This window comes from Dromaius novaehollandiae, chromosome 17 (genome assembly GCF_036370855.1).
Source record: "Dromaius novaehollandiae isolate bDroNov1 chromosome 17, bDroNov1.hap1, whole genome shotgun sequence".
Classification (NCBI taxonomy): domain Eukaryota; kingdom Metazoa; phylum Chordata; class Aves; order Casuariiformes; family Dromaiidae; genus Dromaius; species Dromaius novaehollandiae.
Window position 1 is genome coordinate 12,390,529 of NC_088114.1, and position 17,626 is coordinate 12,408,154.

Below are 17,626 nucleotides of genomic sequence, written 5' to 3' on the forward strand. Positions count from 1 at the left end.
AATATCTCAACGATTTCTGGTTTTGCACAGAGAAGTGAAATAACCTCTTTCACAGCAGAAGCTGCTCAAAGTCGCTTTTTCCTGATGCCAGATCACATCGGGCAGCCCAGCACACCCTGAGGCTGGGCCATCGGCACTGCAATAACCTGCGCTCCTGTGCGCAAAACTATACTTTTTAACGGGATCGTACAGAAAAAGCGTGGCCAGATCTTGAATATAGTTAGGAGAGACTACCCTGATGTGACTGGAAGCCATTCCTAGGCATTCTAGCTGTTTACAGCGCGATTCTGGAGAGACCAGGCAGGCAAACCCGGCCCTAAGCCGCGCAGCTCCCCCCAGCCCGGCCGCCTCGCGGTTAGCGCGCTGCCTGCACGCTGCCTGCCTGCCTGCGCACCCCGGCTGTCCCTGAGCAGCCTCCTCCGCGAAATTTCTTTAAAAAGGAGGAGGGGAAGAGAACCTCGCTCCTTGCTTTAGCGGAGCAAAGGGCCCAGGCTGCCTGCACACCGCAGCCCTAAGCCAGCGTTTCCCCCACCGCTCCCCTCCCCTCCCCTCGGGCCCCGCCTCAGCCCAACGGTCCGCGCCCGCCACCGCAGCGCTCCGACCGCGCGCCAACTCCCACGCCAGGAGCGGCCCCGCTTCCAATTCACTAACTACGCCGTTGACGCTACTCCCGCTCAGCGGCCACCGGCGAAGGCGTTGTCTACGCTGTTGACGGAAGGCGGGAGCCAGTGGAAGGAAAGGAGCACTTGGCGGCGTAGTTTTTATTCACGGAGCGGGGCGTACGCAAGGAGCTGGTTGCTGTGGCGACCGGAGCACGCGGGCGCGAGAGGCGCCGGCCGAGGCGGAGGGGGCCGCGGAGCGGGCTGAGGCGGCACCGGGGCGCCTCTCCTTAGTCTGTTCGGGGTGTTCTCCAGAGAGAAACGCAGCTGTTTTGTAGTGAAGTTTTAACGTTGCAGTTGTAATTTCTGTTGAGTAGTTTTGAAAACTGGAAGGTGCGTACTTCTGTCAGCCGAGCCGTGAGGGAAGAGGGGTTAAGCATCTCCGCTTCTGTCAAACGTTAACGAACCCTGAGGGCGCTTCTCAATGAACGCGTTTCGAAGACTGGCTTTGCTTTGCTTTCGCTTTAATATAGTTATTTTGAGCCCCTTCTCTGGTCATTAACTTTTTGGAAAAGAACTTTCTTTCCCCACCACCTAAATCTCAAATTACAGCAACTTTAAGCTTTTTTGTTTGTTTGTTTTTTATTTTCAGTGTTCAGTAGAAAATTAAACCAGACAAGACAGTTGAGCTGATGAGCAGGCATTAACGCTAATGTTCGTGCATCGTTCCAGCCTCTTGTTCTATAGCTGCCTAACAAGGGCTGTGTCCTGAAACAGCTCTTCTGGGGCATAGAGCACTGTTCAGTTTAAGGTCAGCAGTTGTCTCTTTGCTGCGTTACCCGTCCCGTCGCCAGGCACAGCCGTTTGGGGGTATTGCTAGGGGACAGCCTTCCCAGGGAAGCTGGGGATGGCACAGGCTCGCATCTCAGCCAGGCTGCCCCCGGATGTAGACCCCACGAAAGCTCCCGTTGCGTTTGGGGAGAGGGCCCTTCCCAAGCTGAACGAGGAGCTGCGATCCCCCGAGCTGCTGACGCGGCAGCGGGCGCTGATGGCCCTCTGCGACCTGGTCCATGACCCAGAAAATGTCTGCCAGGCCGTACACCTAGGTAAGTGACCGCTGATGTCGAACTCCGACACAGCAGGGGGAAAAAGCTGTTCTTCTCTCCTGCATTATCTTTGGTGACAAAATAGCCACACAGGTTTTTTGTTTTTATTCTCCACTTGTTTTACCTTAAAAAGGTAAGGAATGTTATGTCATATACATGACTATTAAGAGTATGCTTGCTATAGGATTATCAACCCCTAAATACACAAGTAGTGCTGAATATTTTTTTTCCTTGCATGTATTCTGAATTTTAGATAAATCTTAACAGGTGCTAATAAAAAAAGAGCTAATTAGCCCAAAGTTAGAAACCTCCAATCTTGTTTACCTCTGATCTTCTCTAATCCTATTATTAATGCATCTTTACATAAACATAAAGCTACAACATGTATTTTCTTTAGAAAGGACAAAAAAAATCTTTCGGTTATCCTAGAGCAGGAAAAAATGGCAAAAATGCCAGTATTCTTTTTTTTCTTCATTAGGCATTCCTCTAATACATATATAACAGTAGTACCTTCCTTCAAAGCCCTGTATTTTTCACGTATGGGGTACTCAGAAGTGCAGTAGGCCTCAGTGGGTAATCAGGTAATATACTCTGATGAACCTTTTAATTAATAATGAATAAAATAATGAAATATATAAATCAAGTTTACAAATGCATCAGCAAAATCTGTGAAGGCATCTTTTGCTTTTCTTTCCTTTGGCAGTGGATAGCATGGCACATCTAGATATAACTTCACTGGAGGATTAGAACATCAGGGCTTTTTATGCAGAACTGTTTCTTAGAAGTGTCTTAGTGATCATAGAATGATAATATCAAAGAAATCAGTAGAACTTCAGGAGAAAAAGGTAAAAGACAATATAACTGAATTTATCTTACTCATCAGGATTATATCCAACCACCACAATTTTTCAGTGCTTTGGAAAGAAACCACACAAGCTCATCCTAACATTTTTAGCATTCAGTTTGTTGTACATCTACATAGCTTATTATGTTAAGTCCCCAGGTTTGCCACCACTTATGTCTCCTTTCACTACTTCTTTTTTTTTTTTTTTTTTTTTTTTTTTTTTTTTAAATGAGGTAGCAATAAACATAATTGAAAAGTAGAGTTATTGTTTGGTTAGCAGTAAATGCTGAAGTAACAAGAGACTCATTTTTTTGTCAGTGCTCTCAAGGGTGCTTCCTGTTCACACGCATAGCCCTTAATTGTTTATCAAATTTACCAAATATATTGCTGCATATGGAAATCAATGTTATATGCTTCTTCATAACCTTTATTACACCTAAGAAAGCTTACAGAAATGTAGGCATCAGTCCTGCAAACATACACTTTTGTATTTTAAAACCAGGCATAGCTCTACACCCCAGTGTACCTTTATTTTTAGAGTTAGAGTTACATAAGTATTTGCAGGATTAAGAGTTTACTTGATACGGAAATCAGCAGCTTGTTTGTAGTATGATCCAACACAAAATTAGTTCAGTGGAGTCTTTCCACTATCTTCTCTGGTTGTCAGATCAGACAATTAGGGATGCTAGTTCTGTGGAGCGCTTATATCAATAAACTTTTATTCCAGTGTTAAGATATTTGAGAAATTATGGCATGGCATTTTCGGCAGTAGGTCAGGTTTCTTCCCTGCTTGAGATATGGCAATGAGAGTTTGAGTGTCAGGACAAGATGAAAATTCTGTTTGATTATTTGTGCTTTGTATTGTGAAATAAAAAATGATCATTGCTATTTTGAACTAATGCTAAAGGTAAGAAATGTTAAAATAAACTATTGTGTTTTGTAGGATTCTTGGATAACCTGAAGACTTTGCTGCTAGATCATGACAGTACTGTCCGACAAAAATCAACAGAAGTCCTCTACATAATGGCTATGCATAATGTTGGCAGGTAGGTATAATTCTAGCGTTTGCTGAATGGTATGGAAACAAATGAAGAAATTTCAATGAGAAATAACAACAGTGTTTAAGTTTTGGCAAGATAGGTACACTGTAAATAGTATTTAAGTTATGCATCTGGTAAATCTCTTAGTTGTTTTGGTTAATACCTTTTCCAACGCTGTTTTGCAGGCATGGGTTTATACAAAATGGAGTAATTCCTGCCATGGCTCAGCTATTGGATGATCCGGTAGATATCTGTCGGAAGAACACACATCAAACTTTTGAAATGATGGCAAAATTACCTGAAGGTAGGGATTTTTTAATTAAACAAACATTCAAGTAGACAGAGCAGATAAATGAATTTACCTGATTCCCTAAATATTTTTCCCCAGATTTATTTTCCACTTTCCTTCAAAATCCCATTTTAAAACTATCTTTCTATTTTCGTTCATCTTAGTTTCTTTAGTTAGTTTTCAATTAAGAGGTTATTCTTTGAGTTCTATTGGGAAACTTTGAAAGGTACAACTGTCTTTTGTTCTTCATGGTGGAGACAACTATGTTGTCTAGAACTATTGTTGCACTTCTAAAACAATTTGCAAATTGCGTAATAAGAGTAAGAACACTTGGCCAAAATATATAAAATGTCTGCACATAGATGACAAGTGAAAGGCCCTCTGTTAACATAATACATATGTGAATAGTGCTGCCTATGTATTTCTTTTAGGGCTTGATCCTGCAAATTCTCACTCTTAAGGCTAGATCCATTAATTTTTCAGATCTGCTTACACAAGTAAGGGCTACTCTTTCAAGATACAGATTATATGGCCTGCACCCTTGCGCATGCATTTCAGAATCTTACATCAAAAATTCACTTTGTCCTCTTCTGTTCAAAATGATGTTTAGGTATTAATCATGGTGCACCAATTTCACAGCACATAGGGTTTTGCAGAGGACTGAATGGGTTTGTAGAAAGCTTCTCTGGTGTTAGGAAGTACAGGTCTCGTGAAATACGTTATATGCTTTCCCTGCTCCTTGCAAGCACTAGAGTAGGAGACAAATGAGCACTTAAGGGCACTGTCCATTGCACTGAGTATTCCATGGATTCAGAAGCAATGCTTTTTCAATATCGGGCTCAGAGAAGACATTTCTTACTGGATCCTTTTACATTGCTTTCAGTTGGTAAATTAAAAAAAAATTGAGGGTAATGCAAGGAACATTGAAGGAGTTTGCTTTTACCGATTTTTTAATTTAAATGTTGTTTACCCTTAAGAATCAAAAGCTAGGTAATATTGTTAAATATACTTAAATGATGGATATGAAGCTAAAAGTGGATTCATTTTGCCTGATTTCAGATGTCAAATTAAGCTAGTCATCCTACACTCCCTGTGCAGTGGGAGACAAACCAGCAGAGACAAAATCAGTTTCTCCCAGGTCAATAAATCCGACATATCTTAGGTGCTTAGTTTAGGATGCGATGAACTGTGCTCTGGTGATGTCCATCTACCTCAAGTGAGATAAACATAAGCTAGGTTGACTACGTCAGAGTTAGGTATCTAACTTTTAAATGCTTCAGTTTAGGTTGTGGAAAACAGGCTGAGAATTTGTCTTTGACTTGCTAGAATAACAGAATAAGTCATTGTACCTTTTACGTGCTTTCTTTAGTTTTATTATATATATTCATATTTTTTCTAAATCTTTTACTCACTAAAGGAATTTACCCTGATTTGTTACTTTTATACCCAGACTCTCAAACTATAATTTCAATAATTTTCTAATCTGACCATTACATTGCAATTCCACTGATTAAAAAAAATAATTTTAAAATTATAGCCTCAGTAGGTGAAAATTGTCAGTTAAAAAGCCATATTACTAAAATTCAAGGGAAAATGTCTCATTTGAGAACTTCTGTTACATTACTGGTGCTTAAAAAGAATTGAATGAATGTTTAGAACCTCCCTGAGTGAAAATACAAACATTCTTAAATATATGTATTTTTACATGCTCTTAACCATTTAAAGTCCTAAATAATTAAATCAGTATAAAGGATATTAATATAGTGGGCTAAAGAACTTCACAAATATCAGTATAGAAAATCAGATTTTCTTTTAAATTAATTTCACTAGTCATCTTACAGATTTTCAACTTTAATGAAACAGTGACTTGACTTGTTTTAGTATATTTTGACCTATCTGACTGCCTTCAAAGAAATCTGCCGGTTACCTACGTAGATACATAGATACCATCCTGTGAATATGTGGATCATGAGAGAAACTTACAGGAGAAAACAAAACACATAAATAAATGTTGCCAGATTTTTCCCAGTTCACTGTTAGTCATTAACTATCCATACTGGCTATGGTTGTCTTAGCCATTTGGGAACTGCATAATTCAGTAATAAGCCTTGCTGTTCAGTCACTGCTGTACTGAATTTTATTTTTAACTCTAACCTTCCAATGTGTCTGGATGCAGGAGCTTGCCACTTATCTCCTTTTGCTGGTACAGTTTTCAGATATGCACATGCTGCAGACCTTAAGTTGACTAGAAAGGTTTCAGGTTAAAGAGGGAAACCTCCTCAGGGTTAAGTGGTTGCTGTACACTAGATTTTTAGGTAAGAATTTGAGATGTAGGAATGCAAAGTTCAGCTAACGTTCTGTTCAAACACCTGCCCTTTTTTAGGTTCCATCTCCCTGAACTCAGAGCTCAAGTAGGTTGGAAGTTTAGCTATGTAAGCAGAAAACTAATTGGAGGACAAAAAGTTTCTCCTACAATAAAAGCTGTGTGTGGAGGGGGAAAGGTAATTAAAAAAAGCTATTCATGTCACCCTGAGAGGAAGTGAAAGTTTTTTCAGAGTGTTCAAAGTTGGACATCCAAGAAACTGAGGCACTAGGAATCACTTGTCAGTTCTGAAATTCCATGTATTAAATTTCATTTGTGCATATGTTGCAAGCTAGCATTTTTCTATGACATACGACCTCTTGTGATTATTTTTGCATCAAACTGCTGTATACAGGCTGCATACCAAGTAAATGCACATATTTAGTAAACAGCCATTATTGCACACACATGATCTGGAATCTTGAATAATAAGTGGTGTACATTTTAAATTCTGTGCCTAAAAATCTAGATACAGTTGCAAACTAGTATAGCAAATTAAAATTTTTATGGTAACTTTCCCCTACCCTTACTGGAAAACTTAATGGGAAAAATACCTTAAGTAACTTTAATAAAGCTTAATCATTTTATGCTGGCTCTTTAAATGGCCTGCACAGATTTGAACTGAAATTCCATGACTGTGCAGTTAAAGCTGTGGGGTGCAAGCTGGAATTTCAAAAGCTAGCAAGAAATACTTGTTTTGGCAACAGCAAGGAATGGAAGGTCATAGCAGATTATAGGAAAAATATTTAATTTGTATTTCTTCTAAATCCACTATTGCTAGTGTATATTAACAACATTTAAATGCTTATTATTAGATTTGTGAATTAATGTTTTCTTCAGATGAATGTTCCAGTTTGCAATTCATACAGAATTTAATAAAATTAAGGCCGGTCAGTGTACACTCAATCAAGCATACTTTTAATGTAATTCTACTGCAGCCACTTCAGACTTAACGCTAAATCTGCGGCAAGATTTTTTTGTTTGTTTGTTTTCTTGTTTAAAGTCCAGTCCCTTCAGGATTTTTCCTTTGTCTACTGTTAAGATTTCAGTGGAGGTTGAAGATATTTCACAGATCACTTGCCTTTACTCCACCCCCCCCTTTTTTTTTTTTTTAATCGACTGTATTCATAACTGATTATGATTATATGGAACTATTCACTAATGCTGTCTTGGGATGTGTTTTTAGATAATAATTTGCAGTTTACTTATGACTTGGCTGAAAGTTTTGACAGCAACAGTAATGACTATTTGCAGTGCACAGTGTTTGAATTTTTATAAGGTAAATTTGGTAAAGTGATGCAGTACCTCAAACTATAGTATTCATTTAACATTTATAATAGCAAAGCCCAATTTGAAAAGAATGGCTTTTCTGCGGGGGTTGTTAGTTCAAACAATTTTCTGGTAATTTCTAAAAAGCAAGAGCTAAAAGGGAAGGTAGCATAGAAAGCATTTAATTAGACCTGTCATTTCTGTTTACTGACTTACTGTAGCACTAAGCAAAAGTGGCTCTTGGTGGTGCCACAACATAAAACATTACTTCTTTAAAATTCCACATAAACCAAAATACATTGCCCAAACTGGAGAATATGATGGTACACCATGCTGCCAGGAAGGGAGCAGGGACAGATACACTACCATTGTTCCTTCCGAGTCCCTGCAGGTATCTGAATATACCGGTTTGGTTCAGGAGCCCCTGATGGGAACTGCTGCCACCTTTCACAGCTGTAAGATACCAGTTTGGTAAAACCAGGAAATGTGAGATTATACTATGCAAGAAGAAATCAAGTTGCCTCCTTGAGTGGAAGGATTAGCCAACCTCTGCTGAGCTCAGAACTCAGCAAAAGCTGAAAGCCAGCTGTACCTGTGTCCCTCCTCGAGACTTGGCCTTTGGAAGGCACTTAGTGATTCACAACTCTGAAGTCAGCAGGAGTCTCTGCCAGACAAAGAGCTGCTTCTAACTCCTGTTAAGAGTTCCAGCTCAGTGAGAGTTGTGCATCTTTACAAAAGAAAGACTACAATTCTCTGAGAGACAGCTGCTTTTGAGTGAAGCTTCTCTTGAGCTAAGACTCATACCTGTTTTCCCATCTCACCTTCCCCACTTCAGGAACTACGTGTCATCACATGCAGCGATGAGCACCAGTCCATCACTGGTGGTAGATAAGAATCAGGCTCTCCAAGTAGTAACATTGCAGCTTGTTTCAGGGAACAGTTCTGGAGCATTGTCTCCAGAAAGCAGGAAAGGGTAACTAGTAGTAGGAAAAAGGAGGGGATTTACATAATTGTAAAATTAGTTATGTGGAAAGATTCTGTGCATCAAGTGCCTTCATTGCAATTTCCTTTTAAATATATTCTGAGTAACAAGAGGTATTTTATTAGAAACTTGATGTTTCAGATCTGTTTTAAATACATTTCCATTATATTTGTTAATTTTCAACATGTAGCTCTATTCTAAAATATTTGCAGTAATCACACTCTGTATTCATGTCAGCCAACTTTTTCTCAGCTTCTATTTATGAGAAATAAAAGTGAAGGTAGAAGGACTATTTACATGAGTGAAACAAGCAGAATTTAACCTTCTATCATCTGATCCTATATTCACATCTCGGAGTGTGATACCTCTAGTATTTTATTTTTATAGTTTGCTTGAATCATACCATTCTAGGTGAAATTTTCTCTTCCAAAGCTTAACTTCTTCCGCTGTGAAATGACTGCACGTTTTGACCATCACCTCTGTCTGGTCTGTCAATTTCTGTGCTATTAAAAGCCTTTAAGATTTGTTCAGGATAAAAGTCATTGACCAGATTAAGTTAGTCTCATACAGCTTTTTACAGACCAGATTTTCATACATGTCCTTTGACAGTTTGGGGGGAAGGATGGATAGAAAAAAGCGTGTAGCCTTCAGCCTGTCAGATGTGCACATTCTAGAAGATCAGTGGGGTAGACACTGAGCTAGCATGTTGTATGTGAAAGCATCTCTTCAAGCATTTACCCTTGGGTAAATGCATTGTTCTGAGCCTCTTTTATTCTATGTTTCAGATTCTAGCATTCAGCCTGACCTGCAAAAGGCTAATAGACAAATGAATCCTTAGGCCATTTGCTTAATACAGTTAAATCAGATGTTCCAATCTCAGTTACCAAAAGTTATTTTTACTTTTAACTGGGTTTTGTCTCCTAGAACTTCTTTGTCTATGAAGAAATTCATCCATCACTTCTGTAACAACATTCAAGTGTGTCATTATCTTGCCCTGGACTTCTAACAAAGCTCCTGTTTATGCTTTTCTTCCTTCTCTAGGTAGCTCTTTTCATTTCCATTTTGTATATGCTTTCTGAATTGTTAACTTCAACCTTAAGAGCATCTTTCTTACCTTTAAAGAATGAGACCACCTTTCTTACCTGATAAGCACTAACACTTCTGCCCAATTACTTGGTTTTCCAGTCATGTTCTCACCTCTTTCCCCCCGCCCCCCTTGCCTCTCCACATTTGATATTGGCGTGATTATTTTTGTTAACATGACAGCCTCGTATTTTTTTCTTTGAACCATAGAAATAATCCATTTTAGTACATTTTGGAGCTTTGTTGAGAGATCTTATCTCCTTACCAGTGAGTCAGAATTCATTTTTCTGGGAATAATATGTATTACCTACTTTTTCTGAACTTCTTTCCCTGTGCTTTACATACATTAATAGTACTACAGATTTATAATCTCTATATACTAGAGATATATGATCATATAAGAAAGAGGTACATTTTGTATGTTTTACTCTTGAATTTCATTCGCTGATGCTATCTATGTATTGCTTTTATTTGGATAAAAACTATTTCAATATATATAAAAATGTACATGCCTGTATTTAAGGGGTACAATGCAAGTCCTTGAGCAGATTTGTGCTATTGTAGAGCAGAATCACATGCAGATGGCCACTTAGAAGAAAAACAGAAAGGTGCTTAATTTATTTTATGTGCTATGAACAGAGACAATTTGGGGGATTATCAGAGAGAATGGCAGATATTTTCCAATAGCTAACAAGAGTCGCAAAAGTCTGAGGTAGTACATTTGACATGTTACAGACACAGACAGAGAAATTGTGTCTGCCTGCTAATTCAGCCTTCTTCAACTAGCCAGGAAACTCTCTCTTTGCATTTGCTTCTATGCTTCACTTCCAGATAAGTGGCTGTACCTTTTATCAGCTGGAGGAAATCAGCAACTATTATAGTATTCCCCAGCTAAATTTCTCATGTTTTCTGCAGCACAGGAAAGTTTCAGGGCCGGTAAAGCTGTATGCTCCACACTAGACAAAAAGGAACATAAGCCACAGATGCATTTGACATGAAGTATAACTGTTTTTGTTCACTGGGATGTGGCCAGTGACTCCAGTTAGTACTGCAGCAGGCCCCCTGGTCTTTCTCCAAAAAGAAGTAATTTAGGAAAATGTGATTGTTTTAGGTGAATCCACTTCTTGCAAAGTATGTATACAGCCTTAAATACAGGAATTTGAAATAGTTTGCAAGATTCATTATTATGCAGTCATAAAATTGTACTATTAATGTGATCAACATTCATGATTTGTGCTGACAAACTATCATAACTAACTTTTCTGTTTTTCCTAAAGCATAGCAGAACTTTTAAATATATGGGCTGTAGACCCTGACCTATTCTGTTGTCTCAGGAATACCTGACTGGTCACATGGTTCTTTTTTGTCTTTTAGCTGCTTTTGCAGGTATTCCTATTCTTTGCAAAACAAAAACCAGAAACTACCTTAAAGGTCTGCTGCTTAAATAAAGGAGGATACCAATATCCCCCAGTGAAATTGGAATTATTAAACAATAAAGGGTGGGAACATCCACTGAGCCTGGGAGGACACTGAGGGGTAGTTTCTCCAGAGGAAAGAAGAAGTTAGTGACAGGAAATAACAGGCAGAAGAAAGACAGAAGAAAGATAGATGTATGTATTCAACAGAAGAAGAAAGAGCGAGAAAAAACAGGAGAAGGGAAGGATGAAGAATATCCACCAGGAGAAAGAATGAAAGCTTTTCTATTAACTTCTGAAAATAATTAAGATGCAAGAAAATACATAACAGCATTATTGAAGGGGTGCTACGTAATGATAAATAATGTAGGCAATAACAAATGCAAAAACATGTCTAGGAAAATCTTTCACTAAGATACAGCTAACACTGGCAAAGTTTAATAATTCTTACATATTTTCTTTCCTTCCTTTTAAGATTACTGAATCCTTTTAGACAATGATTGAGGTGGACTGGATGGGCAGTAGGCTTTTCAACTGGCCCTAACCTCTATTTGGGAAGAGTCCAAGAGATAAAATTTCTCTAACTTCACTGTGTCTAAGTGTCTCTGCTACTCCATCTTTAGGAAATCATAACCTATCAAATCTGTGGAAAAGGACTGCTTAAGGATACTTTTTTTCCCCCTTTGAAATGTGATTTGCTGTATGAAGTGCAAATGATAACAGGACAGATGGCATTCTTACTGCAGCAGATGGAACATTTCTTCTGTGAATGTCATTGTTGCCCAGGTGAAGCGAAATCCCAGCTGCATTAGTGCAGTTCTTTCAGGTGGCAGTGCACTGCATCACTGATAAACCTGAGAACTGAGAAAATAGATGCAAATTTAATTGCATGATTTATCCAGGTGGAAGACTAATAATCAAGGGATTTCATTTTAACACCTGTCTTTGGCACAGACTTCCTATTTAAACCTTCCCATGCCTCAGGTTATTATTATTATTTTTTTTTTAGGATAGGAAGATAAAATTGTTTTCCTTCTGTGTAAAACAGAATTCATTTTAACAGCTTCAGTTCTTCAGATAGAAGACAGTAACTGAGTAACACTGAGTTACTCAGAATACTAAAATCAAAAACATGGGGATTAAATGAATAGAGAGTTAATAGTTAGGAACTGCTATTAAGAGAACATGCATATGAGCATTGATTATTTAACCTTAAAAATTTACTGCTTTATTCCTCCCTATTCCTACTCTTAATTTAAGTGGGAACATTTAGTGACATGCACTACACAGTTTTTCTTCTCCCTATTATCTCCATTGAGTGAGAAATGTGAATTTTCCTTAGAAATACCTTTAGTCTTTTGGTAAAGCATCTTAGCTTCTCCACTTCTATTGTAGGATGCCTGCAATACGTCTAGTGGAAGGACCTTCACAGTTGAATAAAGGATTTTTATATAATGTCTCTTATCTCCCCTCAAAGCTGACTGCACTTTGCTTTTACTTTTTCCTACCCAGCTTCCTTATTTTGAAGCTATGGTCCAGTGAAGACCAGTGTTTTCTTGTCACTTCTCTCACAAGTCTAAATGGCTACAATACCAAGAAATCTAGAGGTGAAGGGGTCATACCAACAAATAGTGGTACTCCATTCAGTGTCAAAGGAAGCCCAGACTCATTTTATACCTTTTTTTAAAACAGTTCAAGTGGATAATAATGTGATATTACAATATAGAAGGAAATTTAGACTGGAAATGTTTTGTAAGTCACTAAGTAAAAGATAGCACTCTAATAGTAGAGTAAGATTAGAGGATCCTGTATTAGCAATCATCAGCACATACAGCTTTCAGCAAACTCACCAAGTGAAGCAGCTGACTACATATATCACAAGCAGAAGATGATAGTTTCTAGTTTTCAGTGAGAGCACCAAATGCACCCTGTAAGGCATGCCAAGCCTTCTATACTCCTCAGGTGCCGCCTCATTGGCTCTTTTGCCTCTGTCCTTCAGGTGTAACAGTCAAAAGGGCATGCTTAAAGGGGCCCCACATCTCCAGGGCAGGGATAAAGTATCACATTACAAAATAGATGGGATTTTCCACATCACTGATTAGGTCAGGACTGAAGACTATTGAAAGTCTAAACCTATGACTTGACCCTCTGAGAATATTTTTGGCTACGGTTGCACTCTAATAAAGTTGAAAATGATTACCCCTTGAACCACTGTCTTCAAGCATACTGTAGTTTTCCTGGCAGTCCCAGATCTCTATTAGCTTGAGTTTCCATGTTGCTTAAATAAGTCCTAGCTTGACTGCAGATATCCTCAAACAAGTCAAAAGAAGGACCTTAAATACAAAGTGAGAAAGGTTAGGTCTTTCTGATATGTTTGGTAGAAATGTCCAGAAGCAAACAAACAAATTAAACTTGCTCCAGGCATTGTCAGGTATTTTAAGCTGATCTCAGAAATGATAAACAGGATTGAAAGGTTGTAAGTCAAAGTCTGCTTAAACTCCAGGGATTTAAATATCTAACATCCTCTAACAAGTGATTTTTTATGAGTGGAGAAAGCATGAAGCAAAAGCCTCCTATCAGACTGATATACTGTAACTCTACAAGAGTTGCAATCCCCTTCAGTTTATGATCGTGGTTTGTACATCTTGTCTGGCTAGGGATACAGTAACTGATTAGGTTGCTGGCTTTGCTCTAGGCTTCAAATTAAGTGTTGATTGCTTTAGATCTAAACCCCTTTTTATTTTAGATAAGAATATCCTAGATTGGACTAATAAGTCTGACTAACAAGTCAGAAAATATACTCATTCCCTCTGGAATTTTCACATCCATAATTTTCATAAATGGATTATCAAGGAATGCAAAGAGCTGCCTAGTGTGCTCTTTTCCCTGCAGTGTTTTGTAGAAGAAACTAGCATACTGGGAGACAGTAAATCCTGTTTATCTACCAGTTCCGAAACAAAGAGTGACAGCAAAATCTTAATCTTTGATTTTAGAATATTAAGAGAGAAATTCTTGTATGTACAGTGTGAGATGGTCAGCTATATTAGTTTCTTAACAAAATAGTGTCTGGCATTGGAAAAGAAGTTCTGCAAATATTCTGGAAACTGTGGTGTGTACTTATTGGAAATGGAAGTGGACATTTTATGGATTGTTAGGGAGCGTATTGATGTCTTTTTAAATAGAAGTTGATGAGACCAACTTCAGGCACAATTAAGAATTTATGTACATGCTTACACCTAGACATATTTTTGAGCATAGATGTTATGACAATCATCATTGCAAAGTACCTGTTTCTGTATGGCAATATGCAGGTGGCATCCTAAGTATCTTGCAAATATCGTGGAAGTTTCTTTCCTGTGGATTCACCATGACATTCATTCATAATTTGTAAAGGCTTTAAAAGGGAAGACATCCCTTGTAATTTACTGAGTTACTCAAATGCAATTGCTTAAGACTGAAATTTTACTGAATTTTGGTGATCGAACTGAAGAAAAAGATCTGGAGCAAATGAACAGCATTCATCAATCTGTCATAAATGAATGAAAACTTTACAAACATTATCCAATTAAGTAACTACTATATCATACTACTAATTAATGAACACACTATAGACAAGTTCAGTATCATTCGAATTATTTATTTTTTCTTAAGTGGACAATTTTAATGTTGATGTTATTAACCATTTTGTTTTAAATTTCTTAGAGCCCTTGGCTGAGATTTCTTGCACTAATCATAGTACATAGGGGGAACAAAAGTAGAAGGATATTTTCCAGTGTGCATGTGTGTCTGTGTATCTGTGTACGTATGTGCTTTACAATTATCAAACATATATTTACACACCAACTTTACACTGAAGTCTTTAAGAAGTCTTTTCCATGGCAGGAGAAAGAATCAACTGACCAGAGGCTTAGGTCTATATGATCCATTTGAGATTTTCCAGTATAGTCCCACAGAGCTTCTTACGCATTCAAACTTGCTTTAATTTTGCCGGAATGTTACTCCATCCAGTAGTGTTTCTTTATGAGATGAAACCTGGAGCTGAGGAATGCATCTCTTCAGTTTCCTTAACTTCACTAAACTGTAAATAATTTATTAAATTGAAATATCAAGACATTTAGTTATTGTTCATATCGCTCATCTTTAACCTTCTAATAATACATCACATTTTTTAAATAATAAAAAAAAAACAACAAAAAAAAGACTTTGGAGGCTATATACTACACAATCTCAATGGCTCCCGCTTCTTAGGAAGTCTGTTACAATATTACAGTATTTCCCAGAATTTACTGGGAGCAGTGGAACAGAATTGTCCGTTGGCAACTTTCACACTCAGCAATCCAGACACTACAACAATAATTTAAAAACTGCCTTGTGATTTTTCTTGTATCTGTATTAAAAAAGGAACACTAACCTACTTCTTAAATATAGAGTTTGTTTTTTGTGAAACACCACAAGATTTGGCAAAAAAAGATGTAAAAGAAGAGTGTTTTGATGTATAAAACTCCTTACCAGTAGAAGAAACACTGACCTTGATTTGGCCTATTCATAGATTCATTTCATATAGTTTTGCTGCATATTTTGAAGCCTTAAAGAGCAGAAAGGGCTGCTAGTCAGGTTGGAAATCACAGAACAGTTATGCACCAACAATTCCTTAGACAGGCAAGGTGTTCATGATAGTAAAGTAAAGCAGAAGTGTGTACATAGTATATGCTGTGGATCATGTGCATGTGTATACATTATGTGTGGGTTTATATTGTTTGGCTGTGTGTACCAGTATTGTGGATTCATGCCCATTCTTTACAACTGTAAGTAACGTTTTGCTTAAACTCTTCTGTTCTGTAGCTTCAGATTTGAACTAGCTTTTCTCCCCAGCACAACCCTTCTGCTCCACCCCCTGCAAATGAGTTCATCTCTCACTTGCCAGCTTTCTATCTTCATGTCAGTAAAATGATTTTTAGGACAACTGGATGAAGAATTATTTCTTACATAGAATATGATAACACTCCCACTGTAGGAAATGGAATGGAACAAATGGAATAAAAGTGCAGTGACTGTGGTGAAAACTTCTCCACAGAGTTAGGCCTCAATTTCTTTTTTGTTTTTGTTTGGGATTTATGGTTTTAGAGGAGGGGGCAGGAGGGGTTTGTATTTTTTGGAGAGGAGGCTTTTACTCTCCAAAACATATATTTGTTAAAAATAATGTGGCAGCTTAAGGGGGCATAAGAGGATCTGTGTACATACACCAGAATCCCCCTTTTCTCTCCTTGGGCTTCTAAGCTTTGCCCCGTTTTTTCCACTAGAAGTGGAGGTGGTTAGCCCCTTTTTTAATCACTTCAGGAAAACAGATTAAGCCCAAGGATTCTTAGCAGAGGCCAATATATTTGAGATTGTTCTGAATGATGACATCTGTCACTGCATCAAACACAAATTGGATGTTACTGGTATCAGTAGCGCAGGTGAAGTGTGAGTAGATCTCCTTGGTCTCCTTGTTGCGATTCAAGTCCTCGAACTGGCGCTGGATGTAGACTGCTGCCTCCTCATAAGTGTTTTGGCCTTTGTATTCAGGAAAGCAGACTGTTAAGGGGATGCGCCGGATTTTTTCTGCCAGCAGATCTTTCTTATTCAAAAAGAGGATGAGGGAAGTGTTGATAAACCAATTGTTGTTGCAGATGGAATCAAAGAGACGCAAACTTTCTGCCATTCGACTCTGTAGGGAAGGAAACAACAGTATCAGCAATAGTATTTCAATATAAGTGTGTAAAACAAATTTTTAAAATAAAAAGGATGATTCATTACTAAAGATTTCATACTACAGAAACATTCTACTGTTAACATTTTTAAAAAATACTGAAGTACTACAGCACAATCATAACATAAAACATATTCCATTTCTGTGTTCTGTTGTTTAGCACACCATACATATTCAGACTTTTTTTCCTTGCCTTACTTTTCCTAATAGTATAACAGTAAGTTTGGAATAATACATAGGAAAAAGGGCCACATTTTACCATGATATGTGGGACAACTTGCATGTTGTATACTTATGGGTGAAAGCTGAATTTGGCCAAAAGAGTTAACATCTGTCTGCCTGCTGATCTGAACAGGCAATTCCACTGATGACCATTTTAGGATGATCAAAAAAAATAACAATCCAATGCTGAAATCAGAAAGGTCTGTCAGAAATCAATGGCCAGCCTATACTTTCCTTAGTGTTATTTCCCGTATGTGACGGCCCTGAAGTACTTGATGCCACTGGAGCTGTCCATGGTACCGAAGCTTTTGGCTGGAAGGCTGAGTATCACAGGCTGGGGTACACAGATGCAATGTTTTGAATACAAAGGGAAAATATTCCAGCTGATTAAAATAAATATCACTTAATTATTGTCAAAAGTAGATAAAGGAAGTATGTTAATCACAGGCATTTATGCTAAAGGTCATTTTTTTCCCAGCATGTTCCAATTTAGAGCTTTATTTCTATTGAGTTTCCTAAGCACTTCAACATCCTAACTTTAGTAAGATAACTCGTTTAATATGAAAAATGTCTACAGTGTACTCATATTATCTCTTTAAAGGAGAAGATCCCTTTTAACAAGTCATTCTAGTCATATTTAGAGAACACTAATAAGCATCACATATT

The 17,626-nt window shown here is 37.9% G+C and overlaps 2 protein-coding genes across 4 annotated transcripts in view; one reads left to right on the forward strand and one right to left on the reverse strand.

Moving 5' to 3' along the window:
* Positions 1-845: 845 nt before the first annotated feature.
* The window catches only part of RSPH14 (radial spoke head 14 homolog), a 113,709-nt gene continuing 96,928 nt past the window's right edge, over positions 846-17,626 (forward strand). Inside the window, exons 1-3 of the mRNA XM_026119176.2 lie at positions 846-1,705; positions 3,493-3,595; positions 3,775-3,893. Coding sequence (XP_025974961.2) covers positions 1,507-1,705; positions 3,493-3,595; positions 3,775-3,893 — 421 coding nt within the window. The 5' untranslated portion in view covers positions 846-1,506. The remainder of the gene's footprint in view (positions 1,706-3,492; positions 3,596-3,774; positions 3,894-17,626) is intronic.
* Positions 14,606-17,626, reverse strand: part of GNAZ (G protein subunit alpha z) — an 82,717-nt gene continuing 79,696 nt past the window's right edge. For 2 of the 3 annotated variants that reach the window (XM_026119173.2, XM_026119174.2), the window contains exon 3: positions 14,606-16,696. In XM_026119173.2, coding sequence (XP_025974958.1) covers positions 16,352-16,696 — 345 coding nt within the window. In that variant the 3' untranslated portion in view covers positions 14,606-16,351. The remainder of the gene's footprint in view (positions 16,697-17,626) is intronic. The other variant, XM_064522226.1, reaches the window with a different exon arrangement.